The 23601-nt window shown below is 41.1% G+C and overlaps 1 protein-coding gene across 4 annotated transcripts in view; it reads right to left on the bottom strand.

The window, feature by feature from the left end:
* SLC43A3 (solute carrier family 43 member 3) overlaps window positions 1-23601 on the bottom strand; it is a 78047-nt gene that overhangs the window by 48515 nt on the left and 5931 nt on the right. For 3 of the 4 annotated variants that reach the window (XM_072425196.1, XM_072425193.1, XM_072425194.1), the window contains exons 3-8: window positions 17810-17977; window positions 17269-17397; window positions 12969-13098; window positions 11940-11986; window positions 8609-8685; window positions 8018-8110 (exon numbers count right to left, since the gene is read on the bottom strand). In XM_072425196.1, the coding sequence (XP_072281297.1) occupies window positions 8018-8110; window positions 8609-8685; window positions 11940-11986; window positions 12969-13098; window positions 17269-17397; window positions 17810-17975 (642 nt within the window). In that variant the 5' untranslated portion in view covers window positions 17976-17977. The remainder of the gene's footprint in view (window positions 1-8017; window positions 8111-8608; window positions 8686-11939; window positions 11987-12968; window positions 13099-17268; window positions 17398-17809; window positions 17978-23601) is intronic. The other variant, XM_072425195.1, reaches the window with a different exon arrangement.

Below are 23601 nucleotides of genomic sequence, written 5' to 3'. Positions count from 1 at the left end.
ATCCCCTTAAAATAAAAGATTATATATTGAAAACCCACACTATGGGTCAGTATCAAAATAATGGTCTGCAGCAGGGATGAGCGAGAAGGTGTCGAGAAAATTTCCTTGAACATCCGTTGGGTCCGCAAAATTTTGGCGAACCAATTTCGCAAATTCCATTAAAGTCAATAAGCTGATTTTAAACATTCATAGCAAAGCCCCTATACATGTTATAACCACCAAATATGTTAGGTATGTGTAGGTGAACAGTGGCAAGGGAAAAATACAAAAGTTCCAAAAGACTTTGTGGTTTTCCAGAAAATGACAGGTAAAGTGACAGCCGGGAAATAGGATTTTTGCATGATGGACAGCGTACAGAAGGCAGAATAAACATTAGGACATTGAGAGAAGGTGGCGCTACGTGTGAACTCAACTGACTAGCAGCAGTCTCTGCCCTCAAAACAGCAGGAGACCGCATTGCTAGCTTGCATCATGACCTGAATGACATGTGTTAGGAGTGCCACTCATAAATACCTATACATAAATACACTCATATTGTGGAGAAGTAGCGTGGGGACAATAGGCAAAAAGATGGAGGACCAAAGATGGAGCGTGGGTCAGCGAGAGCAGTAGCAGTGTATGGCCTATGGTCAGCTATCGCCAGGGAGATCGCATTGGTAAGTGTCATGGAGAGCTGGGTGTAGTGCATCCTCAATTCCACCCAGAAGTGTGTAATACAGTGTTAGTGAATAGAGTACTGACATGTGGCTGCAACAGCAAGAGGAGGCGGTGGGCCTTGAGACGGAGTGTGGACCGCCTTGGAAACTGGCATCTAGCGCTGGGTGTAGTGCATCTTCAATGCCACCCAGAAGTCTTTAATACAATTTTAGTGAATCGAGTACTGAGAGTACTGAGAGGCGGCAGCAGCAGCAGAAGAAGGAGGGGGTGGGCCCTAGGACGGAGCGTGGACCACATTGGTAACTGGCATATAGAGCTGGGTGTAGTGCATCGTCAATGCCACACAGAAGTGTGTAACACAATTATAGTAAATGGAATACTGAGAGGCAGCATCAGCAGCTGCAAGAAGAGGCGGCGGGCCATGAGAAGGAGCGGGAACCGCATTGGTAACTGGTATCTAGAGCTGGGTGTAGTTTATCGCCAATGCCACACAAAAGTGTGTAATACAATTTTACTGAATGGAATACTGACAGGCGGCAGCAACAGCAGGAAGAGGAGGCGGAAAGCCCTGAGACGGAGAATGTACCACATTGGTCACTGGCATCTAGAGCTGGGTGTAGTGCATGGTCAATGCCACACAGAAGTGTGTAATACAATTTTAGTGAATTGAGTACTGACAGGCGGCAGCAACAGCACGAGGAAGAGGCGGTGGGACCTGAGAAGGAGCGGGGACCGCATTGGTAACTGGCATCTAGAGCTGGGTATAGTGCATCGTCAATGCCACCCAGATGTGTGTAAATGGAGTACTGGGAAGCGGCAGCAGGAGGAGGAGGTGGTGGGCCCTAAGAATGAGCGGGGACTGCATTGGTAACCGGTATCTAGAGCCGGGTGTAGTGCATGGTCAATGCCACCCAGAAGTCTTTAATACAATTTAAGTGAATGGAATACTGACAGGCAGCAGCAGCAGGAGGCAGTGGGCCCTGGGACGGAGCGTGGACCGCATTGGTAACTGGCATCTAGAGCTGGGTGTTGTGCATCCTCAATGCCACACAGAAGTCTTTAATACAATTTTAGTGAATGGAATACTGACAGGCAGCAGCAGCAGCAGGAGGCAGTGGGCCCTGAGACGGAGCGTGGACCGCATTGGTAACTGGCATCTAGAGCTAGGTGTAATGCATCGTCAATGCCATCCAGAAGTGTGTAATACAATTTTAGTGAATCGAGTACTGACAGGCGGCAGCAACAGCAGAAAGAGGAGGCGGTAAGCCCTGAAAAAGAGCAGGGACCGCATTGGTAACTGATATCTAGAGCTGGGTGTAGTGCATCTTCAATGCCACACAGAAGTGTTTAATGCAATTTTAGGTAATGGAGTACTGACAGGCCGCGGCAGCAGGAGGAGGAGGCGGTAAGCCCTGAGAAGGAGCGGGGAATGCATTGGTAACTGGCATCTAGAGCTGGGTGTAGTGCATTGTCAATGGCATCCAGAAGTGTGTAATACAATTTTAGGGAATGGAGTACTGACAGGCGGCAGCATCACCAGGAAGAGGAGGCGGTGGGACCTGAGAAAGAGCAGGGACCGCATTGGTAACTGGCATCTAGAGCTGGGTATAGTGCATCGTCAATGCCACCCAGAACTGTGCAATACAATTATAGTGAATGGAGTACTGACAGGCGGCAGCAGCAGCAGCAGGAGGCAGTGGGCCCTGAGACGGAGCGTGGACCGCATTGGTAACTGGCATCTAGAGCTGGGTGTAGTGCATTGCCAATGCCACACAGAAGTGTGTACTACAATTTTAGTGAATGGAGTAGTGACAGGCGGCAGCAACAGCAGGAGGAGGAGGCGGTGGGCCCTAAGAAGAAGCAGGGACTTCATTGGTAACCGGCATCTAGAGCTGGGTGTAGTGCATCGTCAATGCCACCCAGAAGTCTTTAATACAATTTAAGTGAATGGAATACTGACAGGCAGTGGCAGCAGCAGCAGGAGGCAGTGGGCCCTGAGACCTGACACCCAGATGTATATAATACAATTTTAGGAAATGGAGTACTGACAGGTGCCAGCAACAGCAGGAGGAGGAGGCAGTGGGCCCTGAGAAGGTGCGTAGAAGGCATTGGTAACTGGCATTTAGAGCTGGGTGTAGTGCATCGTCAATGCTACCTAGAAGTGTGTAATACAATTTTAAGTAATGGAGTACTGACAGGCAGTGGCAGCAGCTGGAGGAGGCGGTGGGCCCTGAGAAGAAGCGTGGAACGCAGTGGTAATTGGAATTTAGAGCTGGGTGTAGTGCATCGTCAATGCCACACAGAAGTGTGTAATACAGTTTTAGTGAATTGAGTACTGACAGGCTGCAGTAACAGCAGGAGCAGGTAGCGGTGGGACCTGAGACGGAGCAGGGACCGCATTGGTAACTGGCATCTAGAGCTGGGTGTAGAGCATGTTCAATGCCACACAGAAGTGTGTTTTACAATTTTAGTGAATTGAGTACTGACAGGCAGCAGCAACAGCAGAAGGAGGAGGTGGTGAGCCCTAAGAAGGAGCAGGGACTGCATTGGTAACCGGCATCTAGAGCTGCATCGTCAATGCCACCCAGAAGTCTTTAATACAATTTTGTTGAATGGAATACTGACAGGCGGCAACAGCAGCAGCAGCAGGAGGCGATGGGCCCTGAGACGGAGCGTTAACTGCTTTGGTAACTGGCATCTAGAGCTGGGTCTAGTGCATCGTCAATGCCACCCAGAAGTCTTTAATACAATTTTGTTGAATGGAATACTGACAGGCGGCAACAGCAGCAGCAGCAGGAGGCGATGGGCCCTGAGACGGAGCGTTAACTGCTTTGGTAACTGGCATCTAGAGCTGGGTGTATTGGAGGCATGGGCAAACTACGGCCCGTGGGCCGAATATGGCCTAATAGGGATGTTTCTCTGGCCCTGGGCGATGCTACCCCGAGCAGGGCTAGGAGAAGGACCCCTCGAGGCTGGGGCTCACCGTCCAGAACCGCGCAACACGTCCCCAAGATCTGAGCCTGTGATGAGAGATTGGGCGGGTTGTGTGCAGTGACCCAATTCGCCCATTCTCTCGCCCAGGCTCAGATCTGCGATGGGAGAGTGGGCGGGGTTATGCCATTATGACGTCACATTCAGTGGCATCATGATGGCATAACCCCACCCACTCTCCCATCAGCCCGGCCCCTCTGTCAAATTTTTTTTCAGATTGTGGCCTCTCAGTCAAAAAGTTTGCCTTCCCTGGTGTAGTGCATCATTAATACCACACAGAAGTGTGTAATACATTTTTTGTTAATGGAGTACTGACAGACGGCAGCAACAGCAGGAGGAGGAGGTGGTGGGCCCTGGGACGGAGCGGGGACCGCATTGGTAACTGGCATCTAAAGCTGAGTGTAGTCCATCATCAATGCCACCCAAAAGTGTGTAATACAAATATCTGAAATTTGTGAATTTGTGGTGGCCAGACTAAGATGTTTTGTGCGCCAGCACTGTTGCTGTGGTGCCAGAAGCGGTAGGAAGGTAGACAATATTGCTAATTTGCATCATGAAGTGGATGACATGAATGCCAACCCTCAATCTTACAATATTTAGCTGAAAAATTAGGCAAAGGCTATAGTACCTATCAGTCTGGCAGTACTTGGGGTATTTCTGCAGTTTGTTAGCCTCCCGGAAACAGCAGAAATGTAAAGTATATTGCTAGCTGGCACAATGGTAAGCATGACATGGGCAATGAATGGCACCCCTGTACATTGCGATAACTAGCGGAAAAACTCAACAGAGGTAGGCTTAACTGACAGGGTGTTGGTGATAGCCAGCCGCAGACTCAACACAGGAGCAGTGTGGGTTCACAGAGGCATCTTGGTTGGCCAGTGTGTCCTTGTGTCAGTCAATCAGTGACATCTGCAGTGGGGGTATGATAGTTGTTAGTAACCCACCTTTCGTTCATTTTCTAAAAAAGGTGAGGTGATTGACATTTTCTGGCCACAGTCATAATCGGTTATCCGTTACCACTCCGCCAGCGGCACTGAAGGTTCTTTCGGACAGAACACTGGATGCTGGGCACGAAAGAAGCTTGATGGCATACTGTGCCAACTGCGGGCAGATTTCAAGCCTGTTGACCCAAAAAATAATGGCGTCACTACTGTCAGGACAGGCATCCTCCTCATAACTGCTGTCGTCAACACCACCACCAGCAGCCAGAAAAGAGCCAATGTAATTGTGCGCCATGAGCTTCATGCGTTCTTGATGGTTATGCCTCCGCACTTTACTTGTTTCCCCAGGCATCCAGAACCCCCCCCCCCCCCGCCTTGGTCTAGACTTTTGGATGTGTGCGGCCTGCAGCCACTACTGCTGCTGCTGCCGCTACAGGAGAATACGGTGGAGGCAGTGTCCGCCTGAGCGCCCTGTGTGGAATGTGGTGTGCAGAAGTCCTCACACAGCCGGTCGCATAGTAGTCTGCTCAGGCGGGTCACCTTTTCTTTCTCTTGCACCAGGTTGGGTAGAAACTGTGACATTTTGTCTTTGTAGCGGTGATCCAGAAGGGTGGCCAGCCAGTAATTTTCCCCGTATTATGTTGCAAATGCGAGGGTCCCTCCATAGGCATCGCAACATGTGGACAGACACATGAAAGAGGGGTTCCCTGGGCTCATCCTCCTCCTGTTCCTCAGTTGGCGCCAAAACATCTTCTTCCTCATCACCCATCTCCTCCTCTTCAAGCTGCAGCAGTTCCTGTTGTTCCATCACCCCCACAGTGCCTGGGACGTGACAGCACAAATGTGGGTTGGATGGGTCTTGTCTAGCAGCTCCAACATGGTCTCCCTCATCATCAGCATCATAATCATCTTCCTCCTGCTCCTCCTCCTCTCCTGATGCTGGCCAGTGTCCCTTCTTGCCCCTCCTGATGTTGGCTGTGCGGTATGGAATGTAATGTCACCCTCATCCTCCTCCCCCCTTTCTTCCCCTCCTCTGCCATCGCCACTTTCCATCAGGCCACACGGTATTATCAAGCAGAAAGATGATGGGTATGACAGCATTCCAGCCTGACTGCTCCTGACTCACAACGTTTGTGGCCCGTTTAAAGGGGGCCAGTACCTTGCACAGCATCTCCTTCTGCAGCCACTGGTCAGTGGTAAAATAGCTCAGTTGTTTGGCTGTACCAAGGGCCCCGCTGCCTCCATGCACCACGCTGACGAAGTAATGGTGGATAGCTAGCTTTCGCTCACACACATGCTGGAGCATGTGCAGGGTGGAGTTCCACCTAGTCACAGTGTCTCAAATCAGTCTATGCGGTGGCAGCCTCTGTTGGCGCTGGATCCTGCTTAGCGCAGCGGATTGGTGGATATAGCTGCAGATGGAGAGAGCCTGTCTCAGTAAGTCCGCCAGTCCTGGGTACATGCAGAGGAACTTCTGCACCACCAGGTTCAATACGTGCACAAAACAGAGCACATGTGTTCTGCGGCCCATGCGCAGCGCAGCCACAAGGTTGGCGACACTACGTTGCCTGTTCTGAGCTGGGGGGGGCGTCAGCCAAGCCTCAACCTCTCTGTGCAAAGCGGAAAGGAGTTATCTGGCGTTGTGACTTTTCTCTCCCAAGGACACCAGTTTCAGCACTGCCTGGCAATGCGTGTGCTTGAGGGAGCCGTAGTGCCTCTGCTGCTGGCCTTTCAGGAGGAGTATCGAAAAGAGATGGGTTGATGATAGAAGGAATGCAGGAGGAGGAGGAGGGAGTGGACTGGGGTGGCCCATGCTTTCCCACCACACCCCTCGGTGGGGGTAACAGGTAACAGCCTCTTGCAGACTACCGCCCAATGAGCTATGCAAGACCACCCAGTGAGCAGTGAAGGACTGTCCATGGTGACGTGGATTTACCTAGACACCGAGAATGCCAATGCCCGGGAGATGTTATCCATTACATGTCCATGTAAACTGGGTACAGCTGTTTGGGACAAGTAATGCCTGCTTGGTATATTCCACTGCCGCTCGCCACAGGCCATCAGGCCATGGAAGGGAGCCAAATCCACAATGCTGTACGGCAGTAGCCGCAAGGCCAATAGTTTGGCTAGATGTGAATTGAGTTCAATGACTCTTTTGTTGGATATCAAACACTTAATTATCTGTATTTATTTTACAGTAGGCCAGAAATTTAACTGTACCAAATGGTCTTCTTTGGTAAATAGGAACAGGTATCAAACACTGAAATATCTCTATTTATTTTACAGTAGGACAGAAATTTACATTTACCTGTTTATTGGTTTAGCATTTACTCTAAGTTCATTCATCAAAGCCCCTGAAATTTCATTACTTCACTATCTCCCTGCTCCTTTTTTGTCTTCCTCATTTTCCTGTGAATTTGTCTTCCTAACTGGTTTCTCTTCATACTCATTTGGGAGGTTTTATTGTGATGTGTCAATGCTTCAATCTGTCAAATCTGTCATATTTGTAACATTGCTTTTTACACTGATATGCTATGTAAAGATTATTTGGATTCTTATTGAATTCTGTGTACTATGGATAACCATTATAGACTCTTGCACAACTTTAGTCATATAAAATCAACATTTTTTTAATCCACCTAAGATGGGAAATTCAGACTGGACTATTGTTAAGCCATGGTGGGGGTTGACTTTGAAATGCTCCTGAGGACAAATTTAGCCAGGTAACTCCAGCTGAAGGTTTGAACCAAGGAACTAGAAAGGAAGATAGCATTGAACTACTATCTGATGACAAAAGGAGCCTGGACTAGCTGCTCAGCTGAGTCAAGAGACTTGCCCTCACACTCTTACATACTCTCTTACACTCTCTCTATCTTTGGAGCCCAGCCAAGTTATAGGATATATAGTATGCACTCTTTGCATAACGTATCACTTTACTTTGTAATCAATCTTTAGCCATCTTAAATAATAATTGTATATGTGTTATTTGTTTTCTCTGTTAATAAATATCGTATTATTTAAGATCCATGTTATTATTTCAGCTATTAGAGACAGTAAAGGTTCAGCCCTGAAGTAAAAGGGTAACATAGGAGAACCAGAAAACTGTTAAATTTTATCCTGCAACAAATTTAACAGGTAAATTAAATTTTGACTTTTGATATTTATAATACTGTAATTATGAAAAATATTGACCTGTTTATTTCCACTCCTAAAACAAACTTCATTATGACCCTATTTATCTACTCTCTTTTTTATAGCACATCAAAAACAAACTTATATTTTAGCACTCTTCCATAATATAGGAGTAAACAAATATTCTGTTAGAAAAGAAGAGTTAACGACCATTGCAAGAAATTTCACCACTGGAATGTCTAAAAATCTATATAAATTTATGCATAACAATGTAAATTTCAAAACTAAATTCTTACCTTAACTATTAGAAATATAACAGAAGAAGAGTCAAAGGCACCATTGTAAAAAGTTATGATTGTTGAGCGTTGACCACCAAAGAGATTTCCCACCTATTAAGAGTGAGAATGTTGTTTTACACAGACTGAACATAAGCAAAGTGTGAACTTATGTAAATTTCTAGAATGCAATAGGGAGAGGTAACCCTACCTGGTAGTATGATATATTTAAAATACTTCTAATTTTAACCCACCGGTCCCACCCCCAGCGCATGCACGCTGCCCACACACACGTCGCATGCCTGCCCGGCATCTGCATCCCCTAGCCTTCTGTCTCCAATGTTCACTTGTGGGGATGCGAGGCCAGGGGACACAGATCCCGGGCATCGCCAACGGTACGTAGATGCCGGTCGGGCATCACCAAGTGCACACAGATGCCGAGCCGGCATCGCTAGAGGACACCAAGGGCTCATGAGGAACAGGTAAGCCCTCAAATCACCATTTTTTATAATTAAAATTCAACCTGAGCCTCACTCGGGATTACCACCAGGGGGGTTAATGGGATGCTAGTTTACTGCTGTAAAATGCTTTTGTTTTTCTGCAAATACTGACCTGCATATTTGTCAAAATAAAGATAATTCCACCAGTTGCCAGGAGGGAAAGGGCAGGAAACAACAGCAAACCAGTATCTATGAACATAAAAAATGGATCAATGAACCAATGATCAATGAACTAAATGACTTGTAACTGGCATAAGCTTCTTTTGCAAAATGTTGTTCTTGTGATCCAAAGACCAGGATAGGCAGGTTTAAACCATTTGGATACCCATAATAAAAGGAAAAAAAAATGCAATTTCTGTTTCAATTGATCAACAATCAGTATTATATATGCACACATATTTTTTATTCTGTCTTTTAACCCAAAATTACCAGGTGATCTTCCTAACAGCCTACATTTCCTTCCTTAAAAACAGCAAAGAATATTCAATATTCAGTTGTTCGAGAGGAAAGCAAAAAAATCCTTGTTCAATTTGCTTCAACAGGGGAAAAAATTCCTTCCTGATTCCATGAGCCAATTGGATGTTCCCTGAAATAACAGTCTCTGTTATCTTTTCTTTTTAAACTTTATAACCCAGGTAAATTATGTGCTTCTAGAAAACCATCCAGATTTTTCCTAAAGAAATCTATAGTACTTGCTAAAACTACTTCCTGAGGAAGCCTATTCCACATTTTTACAGTCTTTACAGTAAAGCTGCATACACACTTCCAATTTTTGTCGTTGGAAAGGATCTTTCACGATCCTTTCCAACGACAAGGGAGTGCACGATGCATGAACGGTGCTGTACATACAGCAGACTGTACACACGGCAGATTTTCGCCCGATAATTGGCCGATGCCGATTATCGGGCGATAAAAATCTGACGTGTGTACGTAGCTTAAAGAATCGCTTCTTTATCTGGAGATTACATGTCTTTTCCTCCAGATGCAAATAGTGTCCCCTTGTCCATTGTAATTATCCTAAAGTGAATAATTGGGAAGACAGTTCTCTATATGGACCATTTATATAGGGTGATCATATCCTCCCTTAAACGTCTCCTCTCAAGGAACAATAGGTTCAGTTCAGCTAATCTCTCCTCATAGCTGAGCTCCTCCATTACTTTTAATAGTTTAGTTTCCCTTCACTGCACTCCCCCCAATTCCACAATACTATTTTTGTGAACTAGTGCCAAAAACTACACTGCATATTTCAGATGTGGTCTTTCTAATGATTTGTACAGAGGCAGGATTATGTCTCAATCTCTGCAGTCTATTCTTCTTTTAATACTAGTACTTGGCTAGCTTTAGAAATTGCAGTTTCACATTGCAGGTTATTATTAAGTCTATGATGTACCAGAAACCCCAAATCCGTTTCCATTTCTAACCCCCCCAAATGTATTCCCCCTAGTAAGTATGAAGCATTAATGTTGTTAGCCCCCTTGTGCATAACATTTATCTATATTAAATGTAATTTGCCACTTGGTTGGTCTTTCTTGAATCCATTCTGATTATCACATATAATAATATTTGTCTACCAGAAACTCTTCAATGTAGTTCTATCAAACTCTCTAGGACCTTTCCAACTATACAAGTTAAACTTACCTTCTGTAGTTACTTGGTAATGACTTTGCTTCCTTTTTAAAGATAGGAACTACTTTGGCCTTACGCTAATTCATTGGTACCATGTCAGTGACTAAAGAGTCTCTAAAAAGTAGAAACAATGGCTTTGATAATAATTGAGCTCAGCTCTTTGAGGACACATGGATGTAATCCATCAGGTTCTGGTGCTTTATCAACTTTAATTTTATCCAACAGTTTCCTAATCATTTAAATTTTGAGCCATTGTGGCTTGTTTAAGACAGTGGCATTGCTATTAGCAATTTGGACATGAGCTCTGCCATTTTGCTTTGTGTAAACAAAGCTAAAAAAGTATTTAGTAAATTTACCTTTTCTTTATCCCCAGTTATCAACCCCGAGACATTCTTTAATATTGATAAATGAAGAGTTAAGGACTTTGGGGCTAACAAACATGAATTCTTCATACAATCTAGGGGAAATACATTTGGGGGAGTCAAAAATGGAACAGGATCTGAGCACTTGGGGCCTATGGCAGAGTCCAATAATTATGTGTGTATTATGCATCCCTATATGCAACTCCACCCATAATGTTTCAACCTCATCACATGCTCCATCAACAATTTCTTCTTTCACCTTCACTTTTAGGTCACCTCTAACATACAGACAGACACAACCACCTTTCGTTTTACCTTTCCGTCTTTTACAGTCCTAGCCTAAATATGCCTCCACCATTCCCATAAATCTTTCCCCCAGCACGGCAGACCCTCTTCCATTTAGGTGCAAACCATATGTGGCTTATAGGCTGTACCCCAATGAGAAGTCAGCCTAGTGCTCTAAGAACCCAAATTCTTCCCTTTTACACCAGGACTTAACCCATGTCTTTAGCTGTCTAAGCTCCTGCTACCTTTCCTGTGTTGAGCATGGCACAGACAATATTCCAGAGATTATAAACTTGAAGGTCCTTCCCTTCAACTTGAAACTAGTTTTTTAAGCTTAATTTTAAAGATTCTCCATCTTCTATATAGCCTGTTGTTGGTTCCAACATGGACCAAGACAGCTGGGTCACGCCCGAACCCTAAAAGTAATTTCTCCTCTCAGCCCACCACATGCCAAACCCTGGCACCAGGGAGACAGCAAACCATTCAGTTGAAGGGATCAGTCCTCCCAATCATAGAATCCCCTATGACAACCAATTGTCTATGCCTTGCTGCATTGCCTTACACACCCCTACTAGATGGGCAGCTCTCCAAGCTTTTAGTGGTAGCGGTAACCTCTAGGGCTGCCACCTCTGGGTTTGCCATCTGCACATCTTCACATACCTTTGCATCCAGTCCCAGTCTCTTTGCTTCACAATGACATTGTAGAAAGCCAATCCCATAAGGTGTCAACCTTTCTTTGTGATTTTTTTTGTAAATTAACCATAGTAGCTTGGATTAATGTGATTTTGTTTCTCGTTTCTAAATTTATAACATTTTGTTAAATATATGTATATATCTTTATTCATACATACATCAAAAAGAAATTTTAAAATGTAAAATATTAAAGTTTATTATTTATAATCTGGTCCATAGAAATAATTTTTAAATTGAAAAAAATTTAAAACATTTACACACAAACTTTATCTCTCTCCATTTAGAAATACATTCCTTTATTCATACATTTAGATATTCCTAAAGCATATTGACGATTTTAATTGGCATTTTAGGGAGTAAATGCATAGATCCTCAAAAGCTGTGCTGTCCCTAAAAGATAAGACATATGGCAATTCTAAAACAGTTTTGTTTCTGAAATATTGGTTTGACATGAACAAGATTTTGAAACATGCTTACCTGGTGTAGACAGAGCAATAAAAAGGGTAGCTGTTGTATAACACGATCTGAAAAGTTAAAATAGGGTTTCAGTTTCATAACCCAAAATGCCTACACTTACCAATAATTGTAATTGTGTGCTTATCACACTCAATTTATTTTAAACAACAAAAGGTGAAATCTCATAGTCTCTGACCACTAGGAGCATTTTTTGGGCTTTGACATCATTGTAGACTGCAGAAAGGTTGTTGCTTCCTAACAGACCATATGACCCCATGGTGTTTGTCATGTCAGTTGTCAATTTGAATGAAAAGGTTAGCAAAACATAACATTGTGTCGATTAGGATTAGAAAGAGCCGGTATATGTACTAAATACATATGATTGCCCCACATGCGCAAATATAATTGCAAACATGTGACAATAGACTGTGAACAGTACCAACCATAGCAGAACATAAACAAAAAAGCTGAAAAGTTAGCAGTATCTGATTCTGTAGTCCCATTTAGGCAGGCAAATCAAATGACAATTCACTGGCATTGCTTTTACATTGTGTAAAACAGGACCTCTGACCCCCTGGATGAAAATTTCAGTAGAGATGTTGGAATACCTAGACGTCTAGACAACTTCTCAGGATTCGCTGTCTCTGGGCGGAAAGCAACTTCAGGCGCACAACTTTTTCTTATTACCCAATTTCAGCTATTTGGCTGTACTATAAGGGCATTTCCAAACCCTCTAGGCCTGTTCTTCAGTCTCTGGACCTCCTAACAGACATACAGGCTGTCTATTGAAGAAGGACCTTACACGACTGGGCTCAGCTGTTTTGTTGGAGTTTGGTCCAACCCCCCCACCTTGATAACAAACTAACCAGTGTTTGGACAGCTAAAAAAAAAAATATTGTTCATGATATATGAACAAGTTACATTGGATCACTCCTAGCCACTGTGGCCTATGCCCATATAGTCTGTTCGCAAATATAGACCTGGAAGCATATAGCTCTTCTATGAGGCAAATTGTACAAATATAAAGGGAAAGTATAAATGTATTCTTACATGCCGATAAACCTTGTCACCATGGTTCCAAAACGGTCAAAAATATAACCAGATGGAAGGGTCATTAAATTATTCATGAAAGCAGCCACTGTAAAAATAAGTGAGTAACGTTCATCCTGTGGAAAACAGCCTGTGGAGAAAAATAAATATATAAATAAGTCCAGAGGAAAGCTTTCATGTTGCCTATAATAATACCATTATAAAAATAATATTGGTTTATATTTGTGTTACACCACTAAATGGCACTGTGTCCTCATGTAAAATATGTTTTACATGTTTTCATAGGTAAATTGGTCAATTAAGCATTTACCTACACCTGGAGATTATATTTATATACCTCAAGATATAATTAAAGATTATAAGATGTAAGATTTGGATGGAATGTTTCATTATTTTCTAATTATCACCAGTAATAGTGACCTCATGTGTGAGGTATACATGCCTGCATGTTCAATCCATATGGGGGCAACAAGCGATATTAGAAAGATTGAGTACAATATCTCTAATGCCAACTCCAAGGGAAATACAGCAAAATTAGATCAAATTAAACATATGTACTTAAATAACAAAAAACCGGGCCAGAAGCTGGCTCTAGACAGTAGGCAATTGGCAAGTAAATAGTGGTTGGAGGGCTCAAAACTGTTACCTCTAAATTACAAAATACAAAGTCAAAAAGGCTAAACGTTGGCTCTAGACATTGAACAGCTGACTATTATTTATTAGAGAGGCTGGTTAGTCAGCCTCTCTGCTCCAGCGCAATTATAACTAGGTAGTAGCATGCGTGTCGCAAGAATGATACCCGAAGCGTTTTGCCAAGTAAGGCTTCCTCAGGGGTATTGGCACGCTTGTGAAAGATGGTACTGGAAATAGTCTAAAATGATAACAATAGAATAAAAGTCATAATGTGAAATATCTAAAAGTCTAAATAGTTACATGACTGAGTATGCATTCACCCTATAGTCAACTGAGGGTAATGTTGAAAAACAGTTTATGAAAATCATGAAAGATTCACATACAGTCTATAAATATTTGGACAGAGGCAACTTTTTTCTAATTTTGGTTTTGTACATTACCCCAATTATTTTAAATGAAACAACTCAGATGAAGTTGAACTGCAGACTTTCAGCTTTAATTCAGTGGGTTGAACAAAAAGATTGCATAAAAATATGAGGAAATAAATCCATTTTATACACAATAACTTCATTTCAGGGGCTCAAAAGTAATTGGACAATTGACTCAAAGACCTGGACATCCACGGAAGACAACAGTAGTGGATGATTGCAGAATAATTTCCATGGTGAAGAGAAACCCCTTCACAACAGCCAACCAAGTGAACAACACTTTCCAGGAAGTAGGCATATCGATATCAAAGTCTACCATAAAGAGAAGACTGCATGAAAGTAAATACAGGGGGTGCACTGCAAGATGCAAGCCATTCATAAGCCTCAAGAATAGAAAGGCTAGATTAGACTTTGCTCAAAAACATCTAAAAAAGCCATCACAGTTCTGGAAAAACATTCTTTGGACAGATGAAATCAAGATCAACCTTTACCGGAATGATGGCAAGAAAAAAGTATGGAGAAGGCGTGAAACAGCTCATGATCCAAAGCATACCACATCATCTGTAAAACATGGCGGAGGCAGTGTGATGGCTTGGGCGTTCATGGCTGCCAGTGGCACTGGGACACTAGTGTTTATCGATTATGTGACAGGGACAAAGGGCCTTTTTTATTAAAGCTCTCCAAGGCTGGAGAGGATACATTTTCATCAGTGAAGCTGGGTGATTCAGCAATCCTGGAACGGATTTCTTAAAAGTCATTTGCTATTTGTTAGCAAATGTTTTCAATCCTGGACCAGTTCCATTCCAGGTTTGCTGGGTCACCCAGCTTCACTGATGGAAGTGTATCCTCTCCAGCATTGGTGAGCTTTGATAAATCAGGGCCATACTGTCTGCTCAAATCCAGCTAAATGCAGTCAAATTGATTGAGAGGCGTTTCATATTACAGATGGACAATGACCCAAAACATACTGCCAAAGCAACCCAGGAGTTTGTTAAAGCAAAGAAGTGGAATATTCTTGAATGGCCAAGTCAGTCACCTGATCTGAACCCAACTGACCCATGCATTCCACTTGTTGAAGACAAAACTTCGGACAGAAAGGCCAACAAACAAACAGCTACTGAAAGCCGCTGCAGTAAAGGCCTGGCAGAGCATTAAAAAGGAGGAAATCCAGCATCTGGTAATGTTCATAATTTCAAGACTACAGGCTGTCATTGCCAGCAAAGAGTTCTCAACCAAGTATTATGATTTTCAGCTTTTTAATTTGCCCAACTACTTTTGAGACCCTGGAATGAAGTGATTGTGTTAAAAAAAAGGCTTTAGTTCCTCACATTTTTATGCAATGTTTTTGTTCAACTCACTGGGTTAAAGCTGAAAGTCTGCAGTTCAACTGCATCTGAATTGTTTCATTTAAAATAATTCTGGTAATGTACAGAACCAAAATTAGAAAGTTGTCTCTGTCTAAATATTTATGGGCCTAACTGTAAATATACACAATATATATACTACCAAGATTAGGTCCAGATTGGACTGTAAATGGTTCATACATTAATAAAACAACCAACAGCTGTTAGTACTATAGTGGCAAGTAGTTCAAGAAAAAATCAAAAAGTACATTAAATGTTGTCAGATAATATGAATTAAGAAAACTAGACCAAATGAATGTTATTAGAACAATTTGCCAGTAATAAAAAGAACTAGTATCCAGAAATATATAGGTAGTAGTAAATGTGGAACTCACATGTTTTCTTGATGGAAAACTACCTGTCTGTGCTGGTGTGCAGAGGTACTGATAGGACCCACTGGAGCAGGGGTGTCAAACTATGGCATGGGGGGGCCAAATCTAGCCCCCAACATCCTTTTTTTGGCCCCCAAAGGAATCCAAAATATGAACTGGAGCTGTCCCGCTACTACAATTCCTGGCATCACTCGGGTCTATAGACCAGAGGGCTCTTTGCCTATGCATGGCCCCGCATTGTACTGTTTTAAAGACCCTCTTTGTTTCCATATGAAAAGGGTTTTTATCTATGAGAAAGAAAAATTTCCTCAATTTTTTCAATAAATTTTAAGGTTACCCTTTGTGTATTTGATTTTGACACCAATGCACTAGAGGAATGAAGGGGGGATAAAAGGGTTTGTTAAATACCTGTTGAAAAATGGTGAATAGAAAGTAATGAAAAAATGGGTGAATAGGGTGTTGCCACATGTATAAAATGTAGAAACAGAGATAAAGTGATGGAAAAACTGTTTTGTAAAGAAGATTGTAATGGGCAGATGAAAAACAGATGTAAAAGACCCTTGTGTGTGGATACAGGGTGAAACAAAATTGACCTTGTGTGATACAGAGAAGGTACATAAATTGGGGTAGCTAGCTATAAGTGCCCATGAAAGTTGTTTCATTCAAAATGATTAGAAAAGAATGAAGGAAGAAAGAGGATGAAGTTAAAAAGGGGACAGACAAAAACTGTAAACTAGGAATCAACAATAAGAGTATGTACCTGTGGCGGGGGCTAGACAGAAAAGATACAGTGTAGACCAGTGATTTTCAACCACTGTGCCACGGCACACTAGTGTCTCTGTTTCTACATTTTATACATATGGCAACATCCTATTCACTCATATTATCTTCATATTATTATTATCTGACAACATTTTATGTTCTTTTTGATTTTTTTGAACTACTTGTGACTATAGTAATAACAACTGTTGGTTGTTTTATTAATTTATGCACCAATTACAGACCAATCTGGACCTAATATTAGTAGTATATATATTGTGTATATTTATTTGAACTAGAAATTTTTCTAGAGTCAGTTTCTGGCCTGATTTTTTTGTTATTTACCGTATTTTTCGGCGTATAAGACGCTCCGGCATATAAGACGCACCCAATTTTAAAGGAGGAAAATCTAGAAAAAAAAGATTCTGAAAGATTATTCCCCTTCTGATCACCCTGTGCCAATTTAAATTCCCCTTCTGATCACCCTGTGCCAATTTATCCCCTTCTGATCACTCTGTGCCAATTTATCCCCTTCTGATCACTCTGTGCCAATGTATCCCCTTCTGATCACTCTGTGCCAATGTATCCCCTTCTCTGTGGGGGATACTCTGTGCCAATTTATCAGAAGGGGTTGAATTGGCACAGGGTGATCAGAAGGGGATAAATTGGCACAGAGTGATCAGAAGAGGATAAATTCCCCACTCTTTGCCTATTTATCCCCTGCTGATCATCCCTTCCCACTTACCGGTCCGTTTCTCTCCGCCGGCTTGCTTCCGGGATCGCGGTGGCAGGCATGCTTGCTCTCCCAGCTTGCTTCCAGGATCGCGTGTGCAGGCTTCTCCTCGCTGGGTCTGCAGGAAGGCGGAGACACGCGCTGCAGCCAGGAGGAGAGGAGAGAAGATGAGAAGCACGCAGGATCGCGGGATCGCGGTATCGGGTAAGTATGTTACCGGTTTTAATTATTTTTAAAACTTGCATTCGCCGTATAGGACGCACCCACTTTTCCCCCCCAGTTTTGGGGAAGAAAAAGTGCGTCTTATACGCCGAAAAATACGGTAGGTACATATGTTTATTGTGATTTCATTTTGCTGTATTTATTTATTTTTTTGTTTTGATTTGATGGATCTGCTTTAATATATGAAGTAAATATTACACTGATTAATACCACAAGCAGAACCCCTCCTTTGTTGCTTAGTTTACTCTTAATATTATTCTTGCCTGAAAGAAGTTTACTAGGCTTTAAAAAAACAATTAGCATGCAAACATAGGTTTTTACACATACTTACTGTCAGTTGAATTAGTAGTATGATTTGCAGTATCTGGGCACAGATCTTGAAAGTACTTTTCCTTCTTGAGCACAAACACCAGAGATGCCCATCCAAAGGTGACTCCTGCGAAGCATATGCACTCTACCAACCCAGTCAATAGAGTTACCACAAACTTAAAATTCATCTCTGTAGGATTCAAAAAAGGTTTTAGTACATTAAAGACAATACTGTTTAAAAAAGCAGGGCAGAAAATCACTTGAGATAAATGATATGCTGAAAGCAACAAGTAAAGGCATGTAAGTTATTTAAGACTCATTAGCATGTAAAATATACATTGATTAAACTTTATTTAAAAATTAAGATGAACTACAACCATTTTTTGTGAAAATGATACAGACTTTACCACTAGAAATATATTTGAAACTTTGTTTCTTGTGTTGTTAGGCTTGGTATACTGCAACAGGGGAAAAAAAAACTCCTTGCTGCAATGTATATATATATATAGGCTTCAGAAAGTATTCAGATCCCTCACTTTTTTATTTTTTTTATATTGCAGCCTGATGCTACAATCGTTTAAACTCTTTTTTTTTTTTTTTAATAATCTTCTCTTAGTACCCCATTATGACAAAATAATGGGACAGTAACAGCATTTTTATGTAAAACTACACCCTCTTTAGCAGTTAGGCATTATAAACCATCATTTTTTGATAGTCCCTGGTGGTAGGTTATTCATTTTTTTATTTTTTTACACACTCAAAATAGCTATTAAGTGCTAATACATCAACACATCGGTATGTATGGAAGATGGAGGATCCCTACAAATCAGTTTAAAAAATAGTCTTCAAGTTGAAGCGAAGGACCTCCATAGTTATATTCTTTGGAATATTGCTTGTGCCGTGCACAACACAAGAAAGACAGCGGGAGCTTAGACAGCTAAACGCATGGCAAGTCCTGGTGTAAAAGGGAAGGATTTGGGTTCTCAGGGCACTGTGTTGACTTTTCATTGGGGGTACAACCTATATGTCAGAGATGGTTTGCACTTGTAGGGGGGTCTGCTGTACTAGGGGAAAGATTATGGGAATGGTGGAGGGATATTTAACCTAAGACAGAAGGGGGTGGGGCAGTGAAATAAGATGGCAGAAGGGTCAGACAGGGGTCAGTCCACAGAGGGTGGACTAGGCATAGTTGGGGGGGGGGGGGGATTAAGTATAAATACAGTTAGGTCCATAAATATTTGGACAGACAACTTTTTTCTAATTTCTGTTCTGTACATTACCAGAATTAATTATAAATGAAACAACTCAGATGCAGTTGAACTGCAGACTTTCAGCTTTAATTTCAGGGTCTCAAAAGTAATTGGACAAATTAAAAAGCAAAAAATCATAATACTTGGATGAAAACTCTTTGCTGGCAATGACAGCCTGTAGTCTTGAATTTATGGACATTAATAGATCCTGGGTTTCCTCCTTTTTAATGCTCTGCCAGGCCTTTACTGCAGCGGTTTTAAGTTACTTTTTGTTTGTGGGCCTTTCCGAAGCCTGTCCGAAGTTTTGTCTTCAACAAGTGAAATGCATGCTCAATTGGGTTCAGATCAGATGGCTGACTTGGCCATTCAAGAATATTCCACTTCTTTGCTTTAAGAAAACTCCTGGGTTGCTTTGGCAGTAGGTTTTGGGTCATTGTTCATCTGTATAATGAAACGCCTCCCAATCGATTTGACTGCATTTAGCTGGATTTGAGCAGACAGTATGTCTCTGAACACCCCATAATTCATTCTGCTGCCTGTGTCACATCATCAATAAATGCTAGTTTTCAAGTGCCACTGGCAGCCATGCACGCCCAAGCCATTACTCTGCCTCCGCCATGTTTTACAGATGATGTGGTATGCTTTTGATCATAAGCTGTTCCATGCCTTCTCTATACTTTTTTCTTGCCATCATTCTGGTAAAGGTTGATCTTGGTTTCATCTGTCCAAAGAATGTTTTTCCAGAACTGTGCTGGCTTTCATGCAGTCTTCTCTTTATATTTGATTTGAATATGGATATGCCTACTTCCTGGAGAGTGTTGTTCACTTGGTTGGCTGTTGTGAAGGGGTTTCTCTTCACCATGGAAATTATTTTGCGATCATCCATCACTGTTGTCTTCCGTGGATGTCCAGGTCTTTTGGCGTTGTACACTGGAGTTCACCAGTGCTTTGTTTCTTTCTCATGCTGTACCAAACTGTAGATTTTGCCACTCCTAAAATTGTAGCAATTTCTCGGATGGGTTTTTTCTGTTTTTGCAGCTTAAGGATGGCTTGTTTCACCTGCATGGAGAGCTCCTTTGACTGCATGTTGTCTGTTCACAGCAAAATCTTCCACATACAAGCCCCCCCTACCCCCTCAAATCAACTTCCCTTCAGCTTTAAAACAATCACAGTATAATTGGTAATTACCTTATTTCATGCCCACCTAATTAAAAACAAATCTGGTCTGGATGCGTATATTTGCACGCAAGTACAAACTGACTATGTGTGTATACGTACGAACCTGCTATGTGTGCACACGCACATTTTCACTCTAGCGGAAGTGAAACCGGAAATCTCTTATCTGTATCTCCAAACATGCCAGCCACATTGGTGAGAGGGACCTGCGCTTAATAATTTCGGTAAGTTTTGTTTTTCTCCAGGTCTTTTATCTGCTTAATTGATAATGACATAACAAAAAAATTGCCCACACCAGCCAAAGCCTAGAGTTTTCAACCAAGTATTATGATTTTCAGCTTTTTAATTTTTCCAATTACGTTTGAGCCCTTGAAATAAAGTGATTCTGTTAAAGATAGGCTTTAGTTCCTCACATTTTTATGCAGTCTTTCTATTCAACCAACTGAAATAAAGCTGAAAGTTTGCAGTTTAACTGCATCTGAGGTGTTTCATTTAAATTTAATTGTGGTAATGTAAAGAACCATAATTAGAAAAAAGTTGTCTCTGTCCAATGATCTCTGTACAAATCAAAGGCCCTTTATCGCACTAAATGCACTAGACCCAGGGTGTCAAACTCAAAAACACAGAGAGGCGAAATTAAAAACTTAAACCAAGTCTGGGGTAAAACTTAAAATTTATTTTAAAAAAAGGGGGGAAGTTTACTACTTCATTCATAACTAACAAAAAAAAACCCTCTATACACACTTTAGGGTTGAAAAGACTAATTTATATCTATCTATGTCTGACACTAAATATTACATTATGCAGTCTCTAATGGATTGAAACAAACACAATGCCCCTGGAAGTCAGGCACCATGTGATCATTGCCTAGGTTTTGTGTCACATGATGGGTATACAGGAATAATGTATTGCATGTATTGAAAATGATGATGTGAGGTGGTAACGCGTGCGGGCTGGCCAAATGTAGTTCATTTTCGGAATTCTTTGGGGGGCCAAAAAAGGACCTTGAGGGCCATAGTTTGACACCCCTGCACTAGACCAAGTTGGGGGCTTCTTATTCTTTTGTGTGGTGTAGAGATAACTTATCTTGGAGTGTATATCACTAAAAACTTGCTTAAATTATATAAAACTATTATATATGTAAATATAATATTTTGCCCATTACTAAAACCATAAATGAGAAGTTTTTTAAGGTGGTCAAGATTTGGTCTCTCATATCTGGGTAGAAAAATCCTAAATAAAATAGTGATTTTTACGAAATTGGTATATTTGATCAAAATATTTCCAATCTATTTTACTCGTCAGGATTTCTGTATTTGGAAAGGTACAACGTGTCAAGATATATAGGAAATTGGCTGCACGAAACACCATATTATACAGATGTGAAAACAGACCAGCAAATTTTGCTAGGAACTAATTTGGTCTATATGCTTCATATGCATAGGGAATTACCGAGTGAGGTTTTTTTTAATACCTGTTTTATGTTCTACATGCAAGGTTTGGCATAAAATTAGATATAGGTATCAGTTAAATAGTCACTTTCCATATTTCTTCACTTTCGGGGCCCAGATTATCCTTATATGACACGTATATCTACAAATGAGAATTGGTTGAAACCTGGGTAGGTGAATATTAAGTAGATGGTTGATATGACAAATAAAAGACCACTGACTTTAGATGAGGTAGTGAAGAAATATCCTTTTTAAAATAATTATATGATATCCTATATAACTCAGATAATTAAAAGATTCTCTTTGAGGGATTGAATCAATCCAGTTGATCGCCTTTTTTCAGGTCAGAATCCATTTAAGAAGGCAATTTCTGTAGCATATGCACTAGGGTAAATTGTTAAAGGAGATCGGTGAGATTAAAACTTTGGAAGAATCAATTTCCAGAACAAACATATTTCAACCTGCCAAGATTGTTTAAACAAGCATGGCCTACGATAACTTCTGCTAGGTATAAAAAGATAGCTTTCAAATTATTTAACAGAGCATATTTTTTGCCCCATCAGTCTTTTTTGATGGGTCTATAAATGTTATAAATGTGGGAATGATATGGCAGATCTCTACCATATATTTTGAAGTTGTCCTAAAAATTTATTGATTTGAAAAAAGGTAGGATTGTGCAAAACTTCAAAATGAAAGACTGATTGCAAAGAAAAGTAAGGCAAACACCCAAAAATTTTTCAAATATATTATTAGCAAAAAGATCAGATCTGAGGATGTAGACCCCTTAAAGGATGTGGCTGGATTGGTAACTGGGGATAAAGATAAGGCAGATTTACTAAACACTTTTTTCAGCACTTTTTTCAGCACTTTTTTCCATTTTCGGAAAATGGCAGAGCTCAAGTCCAAATTCATAATAGAAAAGTCACTGCCTTAAATGAGTCACAATGGCTCAGAATTGATATGATTGACAAACAGCTGGGAAAAATTAAGGTTGACAAAGCACATGGACCTGATGGAATACATCCAGGTGTCTTCAAAAAGCTGAGTTCAGTTATTTCAAAGCCATTATTTCTAATTTTTAATTTAGATACATATATAATTATATACTACAATAATTATAAATATATATATATATATATATATATATATATAAATATATATTTATTATCATAGTATCTATCGTAATTGCAATTATATTTATATAATTGATAAATTGATCGAAGGCTTCCGAAATTGGATTGCGAATACCAATGCGTGAGAGAGCTTCCGATTTTTCGTGGTGAATCACCCTTCATAACTCTAAGCTCTTTTTCAGAGAGATCTGTATTTTAGGGAGTAAAAAAACTCAGTATAGTAAAAGCAGGTTTTTCTAAATATATCTGGTAATATTGATGTTTACAAACCTATATTACAATGCATAATGTTATGTAAAAATGTAAAAAGGAGATTTAGTGGGCGATTTACCAAGCACAATCTGAAGCTCAGTCATGCATTCGTATTCGCGATCCAAAATTGGAAGCCTTTGATCAATTTGTTAACTAAATTTCAGGCGCTGGCGTATTCGCGCGGAAGTTAGTAACTGAAGTTAGTAACTGAAATGATCTCGCTGCTGGAGCTGCGCATCCCCAGCAGTTTGACACTGGTGAGCTTGCATTAAAAGTCACTGTTCCCATAAAAAAGCATTCCTTCTAATGGCACACATATTACCCTTAGCCCTAAAAAAAATGTTTCTGCTGTTCAGATGTTTAAAACATCTATATGCGAAGAAAAAAGCATATTTTAAAATGACTTATTTCTTTCCTGTTAGGCAAGAGTTAACTGAGTTCAGCTCCTCTACAGGCGCCTATCTAAACGCTTAAGATGCCTGATCAGAGGAGCTGCCTGGGGGTAAATATTGCAACTTTCCGCAGGCTAAAGCTGCGTACACACTTGCAATT

Source organism: Pyxicephalus adspersus, chromosome 10, assembly GCF_032062135.1.
Source record: "Pyxicephalus adspersus chromosome 10, UCB_Pads_2.0, whole genome shotgun sequence".
In the NCBI taxonomy this organism is placed as follows: Eukaryota; Metazoa; Chordata; class Amphibia; order Anura; family Pyxicephalidae; genus Pyxicephalus; species Pyxicephalus adspersus.
Note: the sequence above shows the minus strand (reverse complement) of the source record. Positions and strands in the feature narration are given on the sequence as shown.